The following is a 24,095-nucleotide window of genomic DNA, read 5'->3' on the forward strand; positions in this document are numbered from 1 at the left end:
TTTTTCTCGCTTCTTCTCAAATGCTCTCTTCACAAGTTCTATAACCAGTTATTCCCACTGAAGTTGAAGCCACTCCTTGTTCATTTAGGCTGCAAAAAACTCATTAAGTTAACTTACACAGAGTTATTTGTTTTTCCCAAATCATGTATCAGCCATGTTGGAGTGCTAGGTCTGATTCTAATTCTATTCCTTCCACATTGTCATCTTGTCAGTTATTTATTAATACATATTTGTTGAAGGAACACATTCATGAATGAGAGAGGATATACACATACTTTAAAAACCAAACATTCTTTCCACAGATAAAAATAGGGTATCAGAAAACTTAGGACACACTTAGAAGAACTTCTTTGATGCTAGAGATTTATTGATGTGACTTGAATATATGCTTATATCCTCAAAAAGAGAAGATGGTTCAGAGTCATTATCCACCGTCCGAACGGAGATGCATCCTGTCTTAATGAGGCTTTCTGAGGGTCCACAGCCCTACCTTCAAACCCCTCAGTTCATTTTCTTTTTTTTATTTTGAATATAAATGTGAAATTTTTATTTTTTTGGTTTTTTTTTTTTCACTTTACAATGTATTGGTTTTGCCATACATCAATATCTCTTTTGTAATAATGGAATATTGAGAATTACACTTAGATAGTTTTGCTCCAATTATTATCTGCTTGCAATGACTTCATTTGTTCTTGTTAAGGTTAACTTAAGCCCTATTTCTTCAGGGAGAATTTTCATTAAACATTGTCAGGTTCACAGTTACTACTTGAATAAATGCTTTATTTACCAACTATATACACTGTAGTCTATTTGTACAGATTGAAAGACTTTTCTTAGTATTTCATTTTTATCATTACCTCTTGCATATTTTATTCTGTAAAATATTTACTAGTACCTTAACTATACTGTTTTCATTGGATATGTAAAAACTTTTAATGGACCTCTTAAAGTTTTTGTCTTGGAAAGCTAGAAGAGAAGAAGTAGGAAGAATTGCCTTTTGTGTTGTCTTAAATTTGTGTAAAAATGCTCTCTCTGCCCATGACCATAGAATCATAGATGTGGGAAATATCTTATCATTATCTAAATTAATCTCCTCTTATATCTGTGTACATAGATATATACTGAGGCCTAGAGGTAACAAGTGGGACTCTGGTAAAACTCAGCTGATTTGGATTTAGTCCTCTCTTTCTTCCGCTAAGTCCACCAAGATTAACTCTAAACCTAATAAGAGTAAATAATAATGCACTTACACTTAAGAACAAGACACGGTTCATTAGTGATCCTAAATTGTATGATATGTGGAAAGCAGGAAATCATTTTTCTTCCCTGTTTTTGTAGGACTTGCTCATTTTTCCCAGTGAAATTTGCCTCCTTCACTCATCATGTCATCCTTTAATCAGAGTATTTTCCACCATACAATCTTCTTTCTTACTGGCATTCCTGGTTTTGAAGCCTACCATGCCTGGGTCTTCATCCCATTCTGTTGTCTCTATGTCATTGCTATCTCAGGGAATGGAATGATCTTGTTCATCATCATCACTGAGTCAAGCCTTCATGAGCCCATGTATTATTTCCTCTCCATGCTATCCTTCACGGACCTAGGACTATGCCTTTCCACATTGGTTACCATGGTGGGTATTTTCTGGTTCAATGTCCGAGAAATCAGCTTTGATGCCTGCATTGGCCAAATGTTCTTCATCCATGGTTTCACATTCATGGAGTCCTCGGTACTCCTTGCAATGGCCTTTGATCGCTACATTGCCATCTGTAACCCACTGAGATATGCCACAATCTTGACTAATTCAAGGATCATCAAAGTGGGCTTTGCAATTGTTGTTAGGGGGACAACAGCTCTGATTCCTTTACTCCTGCTCCTTAAGCATCTGTCCTTCTGTGGAAGTCATGTTCTGCACCATTCATATTGCTTCCACCCTGATGTGATGAAGCTTTCATGCACAGACACCAAGATCAACAGTGCATTTGGTCTGGCCATTGTCATCTCTACCGCTGCCTTGGACTCTGTCTTGATCCTTCTCTCCTATGTCCTGATCATCCACTCCGTGCTCAGCATTGCCTCCCCAGAAGAGCGGAAAAAGGCCTTTGGAACATGTGTATCCCACATAAGTGCCGTTGCCATCTTCTACATCCCCATGATCAGCTTGTCACTGGTGCATAGATTTGGGAAGCATGCCCCTCCCCTTGTGCATACTCTTATTGCCAACATTTATCTGCTCATCCCTCCTGTAATGAATCCCATAATCTACAGTGTGAAGACAAAGCAAATTCAGAAGGCCATGGTAAAAGTAGTTCTTTCTAAAATAATTTAGTGGCATTTCCAGTGTAATCTTTCATTAGGTTGTCTTCTCTGACTGATGTTTGATCATTCCCTAGTGTAAGTTACCACAATACATTAAAATATGTTTATACATGCTTTAGTCTTCTGATGATCCAGGAACTTACTATATGCAGAGTTCTAAACTGCATTCTTTGAGAACAGGATGCATGTCTTGTGTATATGTAAGCCTCTCACAAGTACTGCACCTGGCATGGAATAGGATCATGCTTAAAATATGTCTGTAAAAGGACAAATTAAACCATGAGTGAGTGAAGTGAAGTCGCTCAGTCGTGTCCAACCCTTTGCAACCCCATGGACTGTAGCCTGCCAGGCTCCTCCATCCATGGGATTTTCCAGGCAAGAGTACTAGAGTGGGTTGCCATTTCCTTCTCCAGGGAATCTTCCCGATCCAGGGATTGAACCCAGATCTCCCCACCTGCAGGCAGGCTCTTTACCATCCGAGCCACCAGGGAAGCCCCAAGTAAAACCATAAATTGGAGTCAAAATGGTCTCAGCACCTCTAGTGTATATAGGTATCAAGGCAAGTCTGATAAAATTTTGATCAGTAGCAAAGTCTAATTTTCAGCAATTCTCAATTATTGGACATGCTTATTATTCCCCAAAATAGAGGATCATGAATAAGCACAATAAACAAGAGGAAATGTGAATTAAAATGGTATTTTTCTAATTCTTTAAAGAGTTCTTTAGACGTTTCGGTAAATTTTTTAACATTTTAACTGTCTGATGTCCAGTGATTCATCTTCTGAATATATGTCTAGTGGGGGAAAGTGGGCAAGAATGTTATGATATGCTGTGAGATTCAACACATTGTTATATGTTGTAATTTATATGATAATTTAGAAACTGAACATCTACTTCAAAATATCTGAAAAACAAAACCTGAACTATCATGAAAAAAGATAGATAATGATATAGATAAACATATATATTAAGAGAAAAGATTAAAATACTTATCACTGTTGCATGTATTTTTAATTTGAATATACACAAGTGTACACATACATACACAGAGGGCATTTGTTATAAAGGTATGGAAATATATATTGCAAATGTCAAAGTTAGTTATTTTTTCATAATTGAATATTGGTTTAGTTACACTTTTTCTTTACATTCCTGTACTTTAAAAATGTTCAATAATGAGGTTTTTCTTTCTGGCTTACTTCACTCTGTATAATAGGCTCCAGTTTTATCCACCTCATTAGAACTGAATCAAATGTATTATTTTTAATGGCTGTGTAATACTCCATTGTATATATATACCACAGCTTTCTTATCCATTGTTGCTATTTTTTAACTACAGATAGCAAAATGATCAACTTCCATTTAACAGCTTTCTAAAAACACACAATTTGTTTGTTCTTCACTTTCCACAAGCTCTTTGTTACCAAGCGTCTTCATAGTCTGTCTTCATACTGCTCACTGGATACATATAGAATATGACATCCACTTTCCATTTCCATAGGATTCCCTGGTGGCTCAGAGGGTAAAGCATCTGCCCGCAATGTGGGAGACCCAGGTCTGATCCCTGGGTCAGGAAGATCCCCTGGAGAAGGAAATCGCAACCCACTCCAGTACTCTTGTCTAGAAAATTCCATGGATGGAGGAGCCTGGTGGGCTCTAGTCCATGGGGTCGCAAAGAGCTGGACATGACTGAGCGACTTCACTTGTTGTTGTTTCCATTTCCATTGCCTCTTTCACTGCTCTCAGTGTGGTCCAGTATCGGGGCACAAAAACACTTGAAATTCTTTTATTAAGTGCGGTTTCCTCAACTCCCCTCCTGCCCCACAGAAGTACTTAGACACTCCTCTGATGGAGTACAAGAATTTGCATTTTAACAAGCTACCTATAGGATATCACGTATATTGCAGTAACACTTTAATAAGAGGTTTTCACTTCTGAATAACACCATGATTAACCCTAACCCTTAGCTATAGTCTTTAACCATTTTTCTCTCTCTGACTGAAACATCCACCTGCTCTCTTTGATTTTTAAAGTTTTAAAATACATTTTCATTTTATTATTTTTTCTTGGTATTGCTGTTTTGTCCCCTTGTTTCAGGTGGCATTAAAAATTTTTTTTTTTGTTCCAGCTAGTTAGGCCTCTCTTCCCTGATTGATTTGAAACTGTTTATTTTTTTCTTCCAGTTTTACAGAGAAGTAATTGACACACAGCACTGTGTAAGGTTAATGTTTACATCTTAATAATTTAGCTTACATACACCACGAAATGATTACCCCAGTAAGTCTGGTGAACAATAACACCTCATATAGATAAAACAATAAAGAAATTAAAAAAAATATTTCCCTTGTGATGAGAACTCAGAATGATTCTCTTAACAACTTCGTAGATAAAACCCAGAAGTGTTAATTATATATATATATATATATATATATATATATATATATATATTTCATGTTGTACATTACATCCCAAGTACTCTTTATCATCTAACTGGAAGCTTATATTTTTGATTGTCTTCATCCAATCCCCATGTCTGGTGACCCCAAAATGCTTTCTTTTTCTATGAGAGTGTTTGTTTTTGAAGTAGACAGACAGTGGACAGTGAAGTCGCTCAGTCATGTCTGACTCTTTGCGACCCCATGGACAGTCTCTGTCCATGGGATTCTCCAGGCAAGAATACTGGAGTGGGTTGCCATGTCTTTCTCCAGGGGATCTTCCCGACCCAGGGATGGAACCTGGGTCTCCCACATTGTAGGCAGACACTTTACTGTCTGAGCCACCAGGGAAGGCCTGAAGAAGAAGAATTGACCTATAACATTATGTTAGTTCCTGCTACATAGCATAGTGATTTGATATTTCCATAAAATCACCATGATAAGTCTACTTACTGTCTGTCACCATACAAAGATATTATATAATTATTGGCTATATTCCCCACTGATGCTGAAGCTCCACTACTTTGGCCACCTGATGTGAAGAGCCAACTCTTTGGAAAAGACCCTGATTCTGGGAAAGATTGAAGGCAGAAAGAGAAGGGGACAACAGAGGACAAGATGGTTGGATGGCATCACTGACTCAATGGACATGAGTTTGAGCAAGCTCTGGGCTATGGTTGAAGGACAGAGAAGCCTGGAGTGCTGCAGTTCATGCAGAGTCAGACACGACTGGACAACTGAAAAACAACATATCCCCCACAGTGTATATTTCATACCTGTGGCTCATCTGTCTTATATCTGAAATCTCCCTCACCAATCTCTTAATCTCCCTCTTCTATTTCTCTCCTCCCCTGACCCTCAAACCCCCTCCCTCTGGCAATTACCTATTTGTTCTCTGTATTTATGAATCAGTTTTGATTCATTATGTTTGTTCATTTTTAAACTTTTTAGATTTCACATGTAAATGAAATTATATTGTATTTTTCTTTATCTGACTTATTTTGCTTAACATAATATATTCTGTGTCCATTAAACTGTCTGGCTATACACCTCTAAACTGAAATGATATTTTAACCAGTTGTTTCTTATGCATGATATTCTGTGCACATCACTATATCAGATAATAAGAGGATTCATAGTTGGTGGTCTCTTTCTATAGGAAGAACATGTAGTAAAGGGAAAATCATTAACCCAGGAAACTCTTAGGCCTATATCCTGTGTCTAAATATATACTATTTAACAGAAGAGACCAAATGCATATTCAAGTATAAGCAATAAAAGTAGAAATATCATGATTCAAATTTCATGGATGCTCTGTGAAAGTATTGAAAATGGAGAATTTAAAGGTGGAGAACCATATTTTTCACTGTATTTTAAAATAAATGTGTTGAAGAAAGTTCCCATGAAATTAACATACACTATAGTAAGAAAGATGACTCAAGATGTGTGAATTATATATGATTTTGTATAGTATAGTCATGTGTGTTGTTGTGTTAGTAACTTAACGTGTCTGACTCTACAACCCCACGGACTGTAGCCTGCCACGTTCCTCAGTCCATGGAATTATCCAGGCAAGAATACTGAAGTGGGTAGCCATTCCCTTCTCCAGGGGATCTTCCTGACACAGGGATTGAACCCACATCTCTTGCATTGCAAGCAGATTCTTTACCATCTGAGCCACTAGAGAAGCCCATAGTCATATCTAAAGTAACACAATCCATTTTAAAGTATACAAGTTTGTTTTCTTTTTAAAGTGACACAATTCACAGAAAATTTCCTTAGGATAGTCTTTCTTTTTTCTTACGGGAAATACTTTTCTATTAGCTATGTTTTTCTGTGAATTCAGTGTCATCAACTAGAGAGAGGTCTACACATTTTTATAGCTTTTGTATTTATTTATAGACTTTATGAAACAATGCTTTTTCGAGATTGTCTGAGCAATGCTAAAAATAATCACCTGGTTCAGTTCAGTTCAGTTCAATTCAGTCGCTCAGTCATGTCCGACTCTTTGCCACCTCATGAATCGCAGCACGCCCGGCCTCCCTGTTCATCACAAACTCCCGGAGTTCACTCAGACTCACGTCCATTGAGTCAGTGATGCCATCCAGCTATCTCATCCTCTGTCGTCCACTTCTCCTCATGCCCCTAATCCCTCCCAGCATCAGAGTCTTTTCAAATGAGTCAACTCTTCGCATGAGGTGGCCAAAGTGCTGGAGTTTCAGCTTTAGCATCATTCCCTCCAAAGAAATCCCAGGGCTGATCTCCTTCAGAATGGACTGGTTGGATCTCCTTGCAGTCCAAGGGACTCTCAACAGTCTTCTCCAACACCACAGTTCAAAGGCATCAATTCTTCGGTGCTCAGCTTTCTTCAGAGTCCAATTCTCACATCCATACATGACCACAGGAAAAACCATAGCCTTGACTAGACGGACCTTTGTTGGCAAAGTAATGTCTCTGCTTTTGAATATGCTATCTAGGTTGGTCATAGCTTCCTTCCAAGGAGTAAGCGTCTTTTAATTTTATGGCTGCAGTCACCATCTGCAGTGATTTTGGAGCCCCCAAAAATAAAGTCTGACACTGTTTCTGCTGTTTCCCTATCTATTTCCCATGAAGTGATGGGACCAGATGCCATGATCTTCGTTTTCTGAATGTTGAGCTTTAAGCCAACTTTTTCACTCTCCTCTTTCACTTTCATCAAGAGGCTTTTTAGTTCCTCTTCACTTTCTGCCATAAAGGTGGTGTCATCTGCATATCTGAAGTTATTGATATTTCTCCCAGCAATCTTGATTCCAGCTTGTGTTTCTTTCAGTCCAGCGTTTCTCATGATGTACTCTGCATATAAGTTAAATAAGCAGGGTGATAATATACAGCCTTGACGTACTGCTTTTCCTATTTGGAACCAGTCTGTTGTTCTATGTCCAGTTCTAACTGTTGCTTCCTGACCTGCATACAGATTTCTCAAGAGGCAGGTCAGGTGGTCTGGTATTCCCATCTCTTTCAGAATTTCCCACAGTCGATTGTGATCCACACAGTCAAAGGCTTTGGCATAGTCAATAAAGCAGAAATAGATGTTTTTCTGGAACTCTCTTGCTTTTTCCATGATCCAGCGGATGTTGGCAATTTGATCTCTGGTTCCTCTGCCTTTTCTAAAACCAGCTTGGTTTTAGAAAAGTCGCCTGGTTAATCTGATGCAAAATTTGGAAGAGTAAGTGATCAAGTATTCTGTTGAGACCTCATAAGCTAATTGAGGGTCTGTTTGAGAATGTATCCTAAATTGACATTTCTGTATAACTGACAGATTGAGCCTAGAGGAAAAATATTATATTCTTATCATTCAGGTTGATACTGCACCAAGCAGGGAACTGCAGTTTATTATTGAGCCTCAAATAAGATGCCTGAAATCTTCAGTTACTTCATAAGGATGGGTAGAAATGTGTTTTTCTAGGAATGGAGAAAGATGTGATTGCATACCTAGAAATTTCTATTACTTTATTCAGATACAAATGCTTTAGAATGCCTGCAAGGTCTTCTGCAACAGGGATCCTGCCTCCCTGTTCAGGTTCACTTGCCACTTGCTGTCCTGCCTGCACCCAGGGCTCCAAGCATGCTGAATATGCTATTAGTCACTTTCTTTTCCTGTACTCTGTTCTTCCTTGTCTCCTGACACACTTGGTGCTGACCCTCCTGCAGGATAAATATATGTCTTTCGATGCCTTCACAATAAATATGCCCAGTTGTCATCATGTTTATGGCTATTTCTTCACTGGACTTTCAGCATTGAGAGGAAAATGACTCAGTTCTATTCCCTACATTAACAGCACAGAACCCTGGCATGTGATACATACTTAACGTGCTTTATAAAGAATTAATGACATTTTAAAGAAAAATAAATGGAAAGTTTTGTTAGAAATGCACCAAAATTCATAGGAGATACTGGAGGCTGATATATTTATCAGCTGGGTGTGGGGTCAGGGGTGAGACTATATAGAGAGCAAGTGGTTTGTTTTGTATTTTTTACTCACAAATTTACTTTTAACAAACATTTACTGGGATACATTTTCAAGGAACGATCATACCAGTCCCTGTATAGAAATGACTAAAATAAGTTTGATGGAGTAGATAGAGAAGGCAGCCCTGAGGGAGAATGAACACTTGGGAAGCTTCATACTCTGGGGCCATAAAAATGTCCACTAGGATTTTTCTGATTAAGAGATTTCGTACACTCTACATCTTAGCTGCTTATATATGCCACCAATCCCTGAGTAGTAAACCTCCCCTCCTCCTGAGGCCCCTTCCTGGAAAACAGGGCAGGAAAGAATTTACCTCCATACTGTGTAAGTAGAATTGCTGAGTTCAGAAAAAAAGATGAGATTTTACCCACATTGGCTTCTTTAAGAATGAGGAAGATTTTATTAAGTGCAAAAAGTACTTTTGGTGTCCAAGGAAATTTGTATTTCTGAGGACATATTTCCAACTGGGGGCAGAGGGTGGTTTCCATTGGCCTTTGGACCATATGTCTTGCTGCTTAGAATGATTTGTAAGCATGTTCTGGCAATTGTGAGTTTTCCGGTCAGTTGTACCACATTTCAAAACCATGTGCAAGGCCAGCTGGCACTATTACTACCATTCACCTCTCATCTTCATACTCATTTACCATTATTAAATGTCTCCCAAGGACTAGTTATTAAATGTTTACAAATGTTATTTTATTTAATCCTTACAAATTAATGCTTTCATAAGCTACCCATTTCTCAGGAGAAGAAACTTATGTTCAGTGTTCACTTGGAGAACCTCATCTAGTTGTTGGTAGGGCCAGCATTTGAACCCAGGCTTGCCTGACCCAACAACCATATTAGTATCTTTCTGTAATTAAAAGAGAGAGAGAAGTCAAGGTATTGCAGTCCAGAACTTGCAGCATACCCTGACAGTGAGACTGGAATATTATTTTCTTGTAAAGAGAAAATTATTATCAACAAATGGAAGGAAATATATGAAAGTTTACCCTACAGTATTAGGACAGAGTCTTCCATTGAAAAATCTAATATGCACGTGTGTGCATGCACACACACTCACTCATTTTGTAGGAATGAAGGAGAGTTCAGTGAGATTTCTTTGTCAGTTTACAACTCTTGGATTTAATTTATATCGAGAAGCATGGATTTTCTTCCTGCACTGGACATCATAGTACAAAGTAATGGGAATATAATGATGAATAAGCAAAAATCCATCTTCCAGTAGATAATTTTTGTTGGAGACACATATTTTCAAATAACTTACAATGGTGTGACCACAATTCTAGGTGCTGAAATACAAAAGGATGTGACTCTAGAGGAAATTTTTTCTTCTGACTTGGCTTGGAGAAAGTGATGTCATCAAATGTTTTCTAATGTAACTATTTAATGTTAAACATAAACAAATGAAATGAATTTACAAATGGTTCACTGCAGCAAGTAATGGGTCTAAAGTATGTCAGCTAGTTCAAAAGAGAAGAGGTGGTCCATCAGTTAAAACAATATGAAAAATTTCCAGGTAGTTTGGTGAAGTAGAAAAAGCCTAGGTTAAATATATTAAAGGTTCCTGGGGCAGCAAAGAGGTTTGGTGGCAAAGTAGACTGGGGAGATCCTTGACTGCTATAAAAAAGAGATAAGGAGTTTTGACCTCATTTTGAAGGCAATCACGAGCTCTGTGGAGTGACATGGAGGTGTATTTTTGATAGATCATATTGGCATCAATATGGAGAACATCTGGAAACTCAGGGCAAGGAAATTACTTATGAGAATATTGCTAAATTCTGGAAAAATTGATGAGAGTGTTATGTAAAGTGATGGTGATGGAGCTGGAAAATAAGGACAGTCAATGAAAGAATACTGAGGAAGGTGTACCTATGGAAGTTTGGAGATTAGATGGCCAGGACAACTTGGTAGGCAGAATTCTTAAAGAACCTTCAATATATTCCTGCCTCTAACACACTAGGTCAGTAAAAAACCCTTCCTTTGAGTTTGAGTGGAGCTATGAATGTGGTGGGACACCACTTAGGGAGCTTCAGTTCAGTTCAGTCACTCAGTTGTGTCCGACTCTTTGTGACCCCATGAATCGCAGCACGCCAGGCCTCCCTGTCCATCACAAACTGCCAGACTCTACGGAAACTCATGTCCATCGAGTTGGTGATGCCATCCAGCCATCTCATCCTCCATCATCCCCTTCTCTTCTGCCCCAATTCCCTCCCAGGATCAGGGTCTTTTCCAATGAGTCAACTCTTCGCATGAGGTGGCCAAAGTATTGGAGTTTCAGCTTCAGTATCAGTCCTTCCAATGAACACCCAGGACTGATCCCCTTTAGGATGGACTGGCTGGATCTCCTTGCAGTCCAAGGGACTCTCAAGAGTCTTCTCCAACACCACAGTTCAAAAGCATCAATTCTTCAGTGCTCAGCTTTCTTCACAGTCCAACTCTCACATCCATACATGACCACTGGAAAAACCATAGCCTTGACTAGATGGACTTTGCTGTCAAAGTAATGTCTCTGCTTTTCAATATGCTATCTAGGTTGGTCATAGCTTTCCTTCCAAGGAGTAAGCGTCTTTTATTTTCATGGCTGCAATCACCATCTGCAGTGATTTAGGAGCCCCCAAAAATAAAGTGTGACACTGTTTCCACTGTTTCCCCATCTATTTCCCATGAAGTGATGGGACCAGGTGCCTTGATATTTTTCCTCTTTCACTTTCATCAAGAGGCTCTTCAGTTCCTCTTCACTTTCTGCCATAAGGGTGGTGTCATCTGCATATCTGAGGTTATTGATATTTCTGCTGGCAATTTTCATTCCAGCTTGTGCTTCTTCCAGCCCAGCATTTCTCATGATGTACTCTGCATATAAGTTAAATAAGCAGGGTGACAATATCCAGCCTTGATGTACTTCTTTTCCTATTTGGAACCTGTCTGTTGTTCCATGTCCAGTTCTAACTGTTGCTTCTTGACCTGCCTACTTACAGATATTAATAAAGTCTACGATTATTTGACTTTGAGTTTATCAAAAGCAAGATTGTGCTGAGTAAGCAAAGCTTAATCATGTATGCCTTTATAAGAAAAAGCATCAGAGAGATTCTTCTGCTGGTTTAGAAGTGGCAAGATGTCGTGTTGTGAGAAGTGCACCTGGCTGAGACTGAGAGTAGTCTCTTGGAGTTAAGAGCAACCCCAGTCTCCAGTAATCATTTCAGTCACTCAGTTGTGTCCAACTCTTTGCAACCCCATGGACTGCAGCACACCAGTCTTCCCTGTCCATTACCAACTCACGGAGCTTGCTCAAACTCATGTCTATTGAGTCGGTGATGCCATCCAACCATCTCATCCTCTGTCATCCCCTTCTCTTCCTGCTTTCAATCTTTCCCAGCATCAGGGTCTTTTCTAAGAAGTGAATTCTTCGCATCAGGTGGCCAAAGTATTGGAGTTTCAGCATCAGTCCTTCCAATGAATATTCAGGACTGATTTCCAGCCAGCAGGAAAATGGAGACCTGAACACTACATCACGAGCAACTCACTCCTGTCTATTACTTGATTGAGTCTGGAAGAGGACACTGAGCTCCAGATGAGAAGACAGGGCTGACTGAAGCCTCTAAAAGAAACCAGACTTCAACTATAGGTATAAACCATTAAAGAGGCAGAAACCTTTAAAGAGAGGTGAGGGCAGACAAATATTCAATAAGTGGTTCATGAAGAGAAGGAGAAACTGTAACAGTGAGACAAGGTTATTAAGAAAAAGTTTCTTCTTCTTTATTTCTTCCCTTTCTCCCTTCCTTCCTCCCTCCCTATCTTCTGCCCTCTCTTTTTAAAAAAATTCTCAAAAAATTGCTTAGGTTGAAGAAGAAATTGGAATATTTACAGGATATGGTAATGCTACAAATGAAAGAGAATGAGACTTTTACAAAAGAAAGAGGGAAAATTGTTGGAATTATTTCCCAGTACAAAAATAGTTCTATATATTCACTTTTTCCTTAATGTTTAGGAAAAAAATCTACATTCCCTACTCTTTTATTGGTGAAAAGATAATTTGATACTGGGTCCCTGTTACCTTTAAATACTACCTATTAATATTTTTATATTTCACAGTTTAATGGCATTTTGAAAATATCTGAAGCTACAAACTTTTGACGTGCTTAGAATTTTTTCATGGTGGTTTTAACTTATTAATTCCTGCACAAGTAATCTTCCTGTTCTCAAGGAATACTTTTTTTCCCCTAACACTTCTGCTATACAACTTTCTAATATTTGAGACAGATATATTTCCATCTCTTCTGTCAGAAATCAGATAGTAAGCTACATGGATAAGAGGGGAGGGATATGCAACTTTTATTGAAGCATAGTTAATTTATAATGTTGTGTTAGTTTCAGACAATACAGCAAAGTGATCCTGTTATACATATATGTATATATTCTCATTCAGATTCTTTTCCATTATAGGTTATTACAAGATACTGAATATAGTTCTTTACGCTATACAGTAGGTGCTTGTTGTTTATCTGTTTTTATTTAGTATTGTACATTTGTTAATCCCAAACTCCTAATTTATCCCTAGCTCACTTTCCCCTTTGGTAACCATAATTATTTTCTATTTCTGTGAGTCTCTTTCTGTTTTGTAAATAGGTTTATCTGTATCATTTTGGTGAACTTTTGCATTGTAGTTGAGTGCCCTCCTGAACTTTTCACATACATTAATTTAATCCTCAAAATTATCCTCTGAGTTATGTATATCATGATTACTTTAGAGAGGAAGAAATTCAGATAAGTTACAGTTTAATAACTTATCATGTAGTTTGTTAACTCAGCCAATAAATATAGTTATATGTTTGAACACATTAAAGTTTAGAATGAGAAATCCTAAAAAGTTTATTGATATGCCAAAAAATTAACATGAAAATACCCATAATTTGGAGAGCTTCAATACTCAGATTGTTCTGTTTATAACTCTCGATTGCTTATACTCGCTATATGTTTTGAAAGTTAAAAAAGGTACAGTTCAAGTTATGATATTGCAAATAGACTGCATATTTATATATGGTATTATCACAACTACTAGTAGGGACTCAACAAATGTTAGCTGTTTATTAAGATTGGAGATATTCACCCTGGTTGAAAAGAAGTATCCAGGGACTGAAGAGAGGATTTCTTTTGGGGGCCACCAAAAGCTAACTTACTTTATTTACTATATTCAGAATCACTGCATGTACTATTCACTGCTGATCTAAATTCCACTTAATTCTATAAACAGGTTTTAACAAATATTTAATGATTGTGTATCGCATGAACTCAGGAAGTGATGGGTATAATCTCATTTAACAGACATATGATTTAAATAAGATGGGTTGTTATGAGATGTGTTTGTGCACAAACTTTATATTCTTGTATAATTGTTAATTTTATGTTTTCTGGGCTTTTACTAAACGTGATCTTATTTTTCTTTTTTAAAATCAATCTTTATGAGCTCTTTATATAATATGGATTCTGCCTTGGAATACAAAATGAAGCATGGCAAATCCTAACAGAGTTTTGTCAAGATAATGCACTGGTCATGGCAAACACCCTTTTCCAGCAACACAAAAGACAACTCTACACATGAATAACACCAGATGGTCAATACCAAAAATCAGACATATTATATTCTTTGCAGCTGAAGATGGAGAAGCTCCATAAAACCAGCAAAAATAAGAATGGGAGCTGACTGTGGATCAAATCATGAATTCATTATTGCAAATGTCAGACTTAAATTGAAGAAAGTATGGAAAATCACTAGGCAATTCAAGTATCAGGTCAGTTCAGTTCAGTCACTCAGTTGTGTCTGACTCTTTTCGACCCCATGGACTGCAGCATGCCAGGCTTCCCTGTCCGTTTTCAACTCCTGCAGCTTGCTCAAACTCATGTCCATCGAGTCAGTGATGCCATTCAACCATCTCATCCTCTGTCATCCCCTTCTCCTCCTGCCTTCAATCTTTCCCAGCATCAGGCTCTTTTCAAATGAGTCAGTTCTTTGCATCAGGAGGCCAAAGTATTGGAGTTTCAGCTTCAACATCAGTCCTTTCAATGAATATTCAGGACTGATTTCCTTTAGGATGGGCTGGTTGGATCTCCTTGTAGTCCAAGGGACTCTCAAGAGTCTTCTCCAACACCACAGTTCAAAAACATCAATTCTTTGGCACTCAGCTTTCTTTATTGTCCCACACTCACATCCATACATGACTACTGGAAAAACCATAACTTTGACTAGATGGACCTTTGTTGGTAAAGTAATGTCTCTGCTTTTTAATATGTGGGCTAGGTTGGTCATAGCTTTTCTTCCAAGGAGCAGGCATCTTTTAATTTCATGGCTGCAGTCACTATCTGCAGTGATTTTGGAGCCCCCAAAATAAAGTCTCTCACTGTTTCCATTGTTTCTCCATCTATTCGCCATGAAGTGATAGGACCAGATGCATGATCTTAGTTTTCTGAAGGTTGAATTTTAAGCCAATTTTTTCACTCTTCTCTTTGACTTTCACCAAGAGGCTCTTTAGTTCCTCTTCACTTTCTGCCATAAGGGTGGTAACAATGTGTATCTGAGGTTATTGATATTTCTCCCAGCAATCTTGATTCCAGCTTGTGCTTCATCCAGCCTGGGATTTTGCATGATGTACTCTGCATATAAGTTAAATAAGCAGGGTGACTCTGCATTCAAATAGGTATATCTTTCTTTTTCTCCTTTGCCTTTAGCTGCCCTTCTTTATGAAGGTATGACCAAAATCAAATCCCTGTGATTATAAAGTTGAAGTGACAAATAGATTCAAGGGATTGGTTTTGATATACAGAGTGCCTGAAGAACTATGGATAAATGTTCCTAACATTGTATAAGAGGCAGTGATCAAAACCATTCTCAAGAAAAAGAAATGCAAAAAAGCAAAACAGTTGTCTGAGGAAGTCTTAGAAATAATTGAGAAAAGAACATAAGAGAGTAGTGCAGAAGAAAGAGGAAGATAAACCCAAGTGAAAGCAGAGTTCCAGAGAATAGCAAGGGGAGAGAAGAAAGCCTTCTTAAGTGAACACTGAAAAGAAATAGAGGAAAATAATAGAATGGGAATTACTAGAGATGTCTTCAAGAAAGTTGGAGACACTAAGGGAACATCTTATCCAAGATGAGCACAATTAATGACTAAAATGGCAAGGACCTAACAGAAGCAGGAGAGATTAAGCAGAACTGGTAAGAATACACAGAAGAACTAAACAAGAACGTCCTAATGACCCAGATAATAACTATAGTGTGGTCACTTATGTAGAGCCAGACATCCTGTAGTGTGAAGTCAAGTGGGCCTTAGGAAGCATTACTATGAACAAAGCTACGAGAGGTGATGCAATTCCAACTGAGCTGTTTCAGATCTTAAAAGATGATGCTGTGAAAGTGCTGCAGTCAATATGCCAGCAAATTTCAGCAATGGCCACAGGCCTGGAAAAGGCCAGTTTCATTCCAGTTCCAAAGAAAGGCAGTGTCAAAGACTGTTCAAACTACCATACAATTTCACTCATCTCACATGCTATCAAGGTAACGCTCAAAATCCTTCAAGCTAGGCTTCAAAGTACATGAACTAAGAAATTCCAGATGTACAAGCTGGATTTAGAAAAAGCAGAAGAACCAGAGATCAAATTGCCAATGCCCTTTGGATCATAGGGAAAGAAAATGAATTTCAGAAAAACAACTACTTCTGCTTCATTGACAATGCTAAAGCTTTTGACTCCGTGGATAACAATAAACTGTGGAAAATTCTTAAAGAGATGGGAACACCAGACCACCTGACCTACCTCTTAAGAAATCTGTATGCAGGACAAGAAACAACAGGTAGAACCAGACATGGAACAACAGACTGGTTCAAAATTGGGAAAGGAGTACACCAAGGCTGTATATCGCTTATTTAACTTATATGCAGAGTACATCATTGAAATGCTGGGCTGGATAAGTCACACGCTGGAATCAAGATTGCCAGGAGAAATATCAACAGTCTCAGATATGCAGATGATACCCCTCTAATGGCGTAAAGTAAAGAGGAACTAAAGAGTTTCTTGATGAAGGTGAAAGAGGAGAGTGAAAAAACTGGCTTAAAATTCAGCATTCAAAAAACTAAGTTCCTGGCATCTGGTTTCATCACTTCATGGCAAATAGATGTGGAAATATAGAACATGGGCAAGTTTATTTTCTCTGGATCCAAAATCACTGTGGACAGTGACTGCAGCCACAAATTAAAAGACATTTGCTTCTTGGAAGAAAAGCTATGACAAACCTAGACAGCATATTAAAAAGCAGTAAGGAGGTTAAACCAGCCAATCCTAAAGGAAATCAACCCTGAATATTCTTTGCAAGGTCTGATGCTGAAGCTCCAATACTTTGGCCACCTGATGCAAATAGCCAACTCCTTGGAAATAACCCTGATGCTGGGAAAGATCGAAGGCAGGATGAGAAGCTGGTGAGAGAAAATGAGATGTTTGGATGGCATCATTGACTCAAGGGACTTGAGTCTGAGAAAACTCTGGGAGATAGTAAAGGAGAGGGAAGCCTGGCGTGGTGCAGTCCATGACATTGCAGTGCCGGACATGACAGAGTGGCTGAACAATAGCTGTCTTTTATAAATGTTTACTTGGTGAAATATTTTATGTGAATGCATGATAAGTGAATGAATACAATTTATCATTTTAGAACACTCAGATTAAATACTTCAGCTTGAGTTCAACATGTCAGCTTTCAAAAATACCACATCCTCTTCTGTCGTTTTCTTTCTGACTGGTGTTCCTGGGCTGGAAGCCTTCCACACCTGGATCTCCATTCCCTTCTGCTTTCTCTATGCAACTGCTCTCTCAGGAAACAGCCTGGTTCTCTTTGCCATCATCACTCAGCCCAGCCTGCACGAGCCCATGTATTATTTCCTCTCCATGCTGTCCACCACTGACCTTGGCTTGTCAATATCCATTCTGGTCACCATGCTGGGTATCTTCTGGTTCGATGCCAGGGAAATCAGCTTTAATGCCTGCTTGTCACAGATGTTTTTCATTCATCTTTTCACTGTCATGGAATCTTCAGTGTTGTTGGCCATGGCCTTTGATCGATTTGTGGCTATCTCCAATCCTCTTAGATATGCCAGTGTCTTAACTGATCTTAAAATAGCACAGACTGGAGTAGCCATCGTCACCAGGGGTACCCTAACACTGACTCCTGTGGAGGTGCTTCTTAAGCGCTTGTCCTATTGCCGCAGCCATGAGCTCCATCACTCCTACTGCTCCCACCCTGATGTGATGAGGCTCTCGTGCACAGACAGCAGGATCAATAGTGCGGTTGGTCTGACAGCCCTGATCACCACTGCTGGGGTGGACTCGATCTTCATCATCCTCTCTTATCTTTTGATTATCAAGACTGTCTTCAGCATAGCATCCTCAGAAGAGAGGAAGAAAGCCTTCAGCACATGCATCTCTCATCTTGGTGCTGTTGCTGTATTCTATATTCCATTGATCAGCCTGTCTTTTGTTCACAGATTTGGGAAATGGGCCCCACCATATGTACATACTCTGATTGCAAATGCCTACCTGTTGATCCCCCCTGTGATGAACCCCATCATCTACAGTGTGAAGACCAAACAGATACGCAGAGCTGTGCTAAAAGTTCTCCATACCACTGCAACAAAGAAGTAGATGTGTTTCTCAATTTTTTTCTAGTGCTGGGCATCATAAGAAGTGAAAGTCACTCAGTCGTTTCTGACTGTTTGTGGTCCCATGAACTGTAGCCTGCAAGGCTCCTCTGTCCATGGAATTCTCCAGACCAGAATACTGGAGTGGGTAGCCATTCCCTTCTCAAGGGGATCTTCCTGACCCAGGAATCGAACTGGGGTCTCCTGCATTGCAGGTGGATTCTTTATCAGCTGAGCTACCAGGGAAGCCCAAGGGCATCATATAGATGAGTAAAATGCCATTTATAGAAGCAAAAATCTTGAGGCTCATGCTTGGGATGAAAACATCAAAAATATCACTTTAGCTTTAAGTAAGAAGACCCTCAGATAAAAAAGATAAGTTTAAGCTGGAAAATCCCTGGTACCATTTTCCTCAGATAATTCCAATTATGTTAATATTTCTTCATTCAAGATGAAAGATTTATAATTACTAAGATCCCATGATCCAGTTTTGATTTCACATATGGAATTAGTTTTTGTTTTTGATTTTTTAGACAAAGATGGGAATTAAAAGTATATTAACAATTGTAAGTTACCAAATTTTATCATCTAAACCTAGAACATACAAACTGGCATTGTCCATGGCTATAGAATTGTTTTAAATATGTTTAATTTTCTTTATTCCTATGGCTGCCCTGACCTTTAATATGATAACTAATATCATCATCCATACATTTTTTACTGCTTTGTCAGTCATTTAAAATTTTTTGTCAAATATTCTTACCTTTACTTAGCTCTTCAGGCAAGATTTATAACACAATCATTCTGCGAAAATAACTCTCCTCAGATTACCTCCAAATTGTACAGTTTATTTAAAAGTTCTGATGTCACACTTGATGCTTAATAAATTTGTTGTTGGTTAGCAAACATCATCTAGAAATGAAGCAATTTTCTTTATAGTCCTCAGTTTTTCAGGAACCAAATGCAGACACAGTTTAATTTGGTTGGATTTATGTTGTTATATTTGAATTCTCTTGTCAAGAAGACTTGAAGTGGGTAGGGTAGTCTTGCTCTAGATAATAAAATGGAAGTCACACCAGCAGTTAACACTGGAGTTATGTAATCCAAGGAACTGGATACACAGGATTAGAGAAATTCAATGGCACAAAGGTAATACAGAGGTAATAACTGCAGGATGTCACTTCTGCCTTTAAGTCTATCTAAGCAAAATGAAGAGTTTGAGGTTATGAAAACTTAGACACCTGGTGGAGGGTCTCCCCAGAGCTGACTCTCAGACCTGTAATGAGAGGGTGCTGCCCTGCTGGGTTAGTACCTCAGAAGTTCACAGGACAGACCACAGGGAGCCAAAACTCAAAGCTCTGTGGATGGGCACTTTGTAGGTGGAGATTTTGCATCAGGAGCCCAGAAGAGGACCTCTCAGAGAACTGGGACTCAGATCCCTGGAAAGGAGCCCATTGATATTGGTGCTAAGTGTGTGGAAATACTTGAAATTGGAAAGTGGATCTGATATTAGCCAGTAAAAAACTATTGCTGTCCAAGCATTGGCAGGAACAGCAAGGAAACAGTGGAGATACTTGTACTTCCAGTATAGCAGGGAACCCAGCTGTCAAACAGTGATCATGGTTATTTAGTTTCTGTCTTCTTAGCAGCTTCAGAGCATAGAGAATGGTAATTTATAGAGCTGAGATACAATGTCTTCATATACTGCACAGTGCAGTAATGTGCATGTAACAGAATTAAGTTTGATGGGACCATTACAGGAATTTCCTTAGTTGCTCTAATCTGGACTGTTGATAAAAACATCAGTATCCAGTAGCTATAGATAGACAAGTGCTTCCACACTTCACTCAACATTTCTACATACAATCTTCTGCAATGCTGCTAACTGAACATTTTCAGGAAACATGGAATGTGAACTAGTCTTTAGATTATTATTATTATACTCCGCTCAGTTGTGTCCAACTCTTTGCGACCACATGGATTGTAGCCTACAAGTCTCCTCTGTCCATGGAATTTTCCAGGCAAGAGTACTGGAGTGGGTTGCCATTTCCTTCTCCAATTCTTTAGATTAAATGTCCCTAACTGACATATGCAGAACATTCTAGATAACAGAGGCAGAATGCATATTCTTGTCAAATACAGGAGGAAATTCTACCAGGGTAGGTCATATGTTAGGTCATAAAATAAATCTTAACAAAAGTACCTGTCAGTCCTTCCAGGGATTCTAAGGATTTCACAGGTCTTTTGTGTGGATGTGATGGCTCACACATCTTGTTTCGTCTTGGTGGTGGGACAATTCTTTAGAATGTATGTTTTCTGTCCACCCTGCAGAGCCAGGCTGACTGTCGCTAGACTCCCATTTGCTTTCCCTGTTGTGTGCTATTAGTTCAACTTCATGTGCTTTCTTTTGATTCTGCCTAGTCCAGCTCTTTCTCTGTGTGTGCTCACTGGCCATCTCTAAAGCTTGCACTGTCCACCTGTGGGGACACACACTGTGTACTGTCTATGGAGGACGTACAGTAAGGCATGTGAGCATCGGGGAGGGCCCATAGGTCAGATGGGGGGCTGAAGTGAGGCGTCCCCATGGCTTTTGAGCAGGCTTCCTAGTAGAGTCTTCAAAGTGGTTAATAGCTTCTGAATCCCCTCTGTGTGTTTCAATCCCTGACTGCTGTGATCCAGCTCTCCATATCCCTGAGTCATGCAAATCACCTTAGTATTCTGGGGGGTGCGGAGCAGTTCAAAAAGACATAGGCCTCTTTTGAAGCATCCTTTACTGCTGGGGGAGGTGCCCCTCACTTCCCTCTCATTTTCCCCCATGGAAGAGGCGACCTCTCTTGGCACTCATATCTCAGTGGAGTTATGCTGCCTTCAGGTAGCATGATGCAGGTAAAATGAAGGCAATGGCACCCCACTCCAGTGCTCTTGCCTGGAAAATCCTATGGACGGAGGAACCTGGTGGGCTGCAGTCCATGGGATCGCTGAGGGTCGGACATGACTGAGTGGCTTCACTTTCATGCATTGGAGAAGGAAATGGCAACCCACTCCAGTGTTCTTGCCTGGAGAATCCCAGGGATGGGGGAGCCTGGAGGGCTGCCATCTATGGGGTCACACAGAGTCAGACACGACTGAAGCGGCTTAGCAGCAGGATCTATTCCTGGATGTTTTTGCTGAGACTTCTTCCCAGAACTCCCAGATTCCCATGAAGGTACTTTTATCTGTGGGTGGTTGTCAAAACCAGTGTTCTTTGGACAGAATACTGTAGAAAATTCCTATTCTACTATCCTACTCACAGTCACAGTCTTGACCCAAGGCTCTATGTCATCTTTCTGGAGCTCTGTCCTAATATAGTTCAAAGAGACCTGGAATAGTAGGACATCCCACAAAGCCTCACACTGGTCCATTACATTGATATAATGATGAAATCATGCTAAGCTTGTGGGATGGACAAGAAACAGTTAGCAACACATGCACTCTAGAGCGTGGCTGGCAAGCCTTCACACATGCAGAGTCCTTCCATATCTGTAAAACTCTTGGTGGCTCAGTGTTCTGGGGTCTGTTAGGACATTTCTTGCTCAGTAAAGTAAAAATGTTGTGTTTTGCTCTCCAAACTCAGGAAGGACACCAATGTTTAGTAGGCCCCTTTGGGTTCTGGAGGCATTTACACTGACTCCTTCTCCCCCTACCTCTCTCCACAAACTATTAGGTGCTGCCTCACTGACACTGAGATTTTCTTCAATACTCAGAGGATCCTCAGATATTTGTATGTATTTCCTCTTAAAGGGTTAGTTTATTTGGTTAACTATTTTCCTTCTGAGTGAAGGTCAGGGTGCTCTATATTTACAGGCCTAAGGACCATGACTGGTTAAGAAATCTGACTCTGGTCTGACCTTTCCCTGACATGTAAAGACAGTTGTCAGCAGATCTGCTTTCTCATGTGACCCCCACCTACAGATTTATGTTTCTGGGATATAAGTGGAGATATGCTTGGATATGGTACATGTATAACTCAGATATAGGGACACCTCAAAAAGTATCTGGATTTAATATTCTATTACTTAATTCTAATGTTAAAGTGTGTGTGTGTGCATACATGCGCCTTTTTCCTATCAATTCAGAGCTACTCTGAAATAATGTGTTTAGAAATTCTTCACTGTATGATCTTCTACATATCTAAGATTTTCTGGATATTGTTTCTGCTCTCTATAGACACTGCCTTCAATATATCTATGGATAGGATGACATATCTTGTCATGGGGAGGGCAATATGCTCTTTGTTCTTCATCTGGGCATAATGGTTCTCTGTTCATCCCAGATACTGCCAAAAAGTTAAAGCACAGACCTGCCTTGGTGGCAGAAACATCCTTATTCATTCTTTTACATTGAAGCAAATTTCTCCTTGGCCTAAAATTTGACACCAAGAGGGTCAGGTTAGGGTGAAGAGGGCAGAAGTAAAATCAATGGATATTTGATGGAGTTCTGCAGTCCAGCACCTCAGAATTTGAAACAGTGCTTAGAGCAGACCCTGTTTCCCCTTCAACATGATCCTGTGCATATTGTGGGCTTCCCTTCTTTACATTGGCAGGTAAAGAATCTGCCTGCCAATGTAGTAATCCCAGGTTTGATCCCTGGGTCAGGAAGATCCCCTGGAGAAGGAAATGACAATCCACTCTGGTACTCTTGCCTGGAGAATCCATGGACAGAGGAGCCTGATGGGCTACAGTCCCTGGGGTTGCAAAGAGTCGGACATGCCTAAATAACTTTCACTTCACTTTCACTCACAATTGTCAAAATGGCTATTATCAAAAAGACAAGAAATAACAAGTGTTGGAGAGAATGTGGAGAAAAGGGAACCCTCATGCACTGTTGGTGGAATGTAAACTGGTGCAGCCACTACGGAAAAACAAGAGATTATTTTTTCTAATTAAAAGTAGAATTACCATATGATCCAGCAGTTCTATCCCTCAGTGTTTACCCACAGAAAATGAAAGACTAATTCGAGTAGATCCATGCACTACTATGTTCTCTACAGCATTATGAATAATAGCCAGGATATGAAAGCAACCTAAGTGCCCATCAATATTTGAGTGGATAAAGACATTATATATATATATATATATATATATATATAAAACTAAATGTTATTCAGCCATAAAAAATAAAATCTTCCCATTTTTAACACTTGGTTGGACCCAGAGGATCTTATGCTAAGTAAAATAAGTCAGATAGAGAAAGACAAACACATTATGGTTTCATTTACATGTGGATCTAAAACACAAAACAAATGAACAGCTATAGTGAAACAGATTCAGATACAGAGAACAACAGGTGATTGTTAGAGGGAGGCAGTTTGACGGTCAGGGGAGGAGAGAAATAGAAGAGGGAGATTAAGAAACTGGCGAGGGAGAATTCATATATAAAATGCATGAGTCACAGGTATGAAATGAACAACATAGGGAATATAGTCAATAAATATGTATATCTTTGTATGGTGACAGATGGTAACTAGATTTACAGTGATTATATTGAAATTTATGGAAATATCAAATCACTATGCTGTGTAACAGGAACTAACAATATTAAACATAAATTCTACTTCAAAACCAAAAAAAGTCATATTTGTGGTTACCATACATGGGGATGGGGAAAGGGGGAATTAGTT

General features: G+C 39.2%; 2 protein-coding genes across 2 annotated transcripts; both read left to right on the forward strand.

Annotated features, from left to right (window-relative positions):
- The first annotated feature begins 1,382 nt into the window (after positions 1-1,382).
- On the forward strand, positions 1,383-2,327 carry LOC123464980 (olfactory receptor 51F2-like). Its single transcript, XM_045162872.1, has one exon. The coding sequence runs from the start codon at positions 1,383-1,385 to the stop codon at positions 2,325-2,327; it is 945 nt and encodes a 314-aa protein (XP_045018807.1).
- Positions 2,328-17,489: 15,162 nt separating this feature from the next.
- On the forward strand, positions 17,490-18,440 carry LOC102391777 (olfactory receptor 51F2-like). Its single transcript, XM_006041751.4, has one exon. The coding sequence runs from the start codon at positions 17,490-17,492 to the stop codon at positions 18,438-18,440; it is 951 nt and encodes a 316-aa protein (XP_006041813.4).
- The last annotated feature ends 5,655 nt before the right edge of the window (positions 18,441-24,095 follow it).

Source organism: Bubalus bubalis, chromosome 16, assembly GCF_019923935.1.
Source record: "Bubalus bubalis isolate 160015118507 breed Murrah chromosome 16, NDDB_SH_1, whole genome shotgun sequence".
In the NCBI taxonomy this organism is placed as follows: Eukaryota; Metazoa; Chordata; class Mammalia; order Artiodactyla; family Bovidae; genus Bubalus; species Bubalus bubalis.

What these genes read in the sequence shown, in the direction of transcription:
- LOC123464980 (XM_045162872.1), top strand. Translation starts at nt 1,383, where the DNA reads ATGTCATCCTTTAATCAGAGTATTTTCCACCATACAATCTTCTTTCTT.
- LOC102391777 (XM_006041751.4), top strand. Translation starts at nt 17,490, where the DNA reads ATGTCAGCTTTCAAAAATACCACATCCTCTTCTGTCGTTTTCTTTCTG.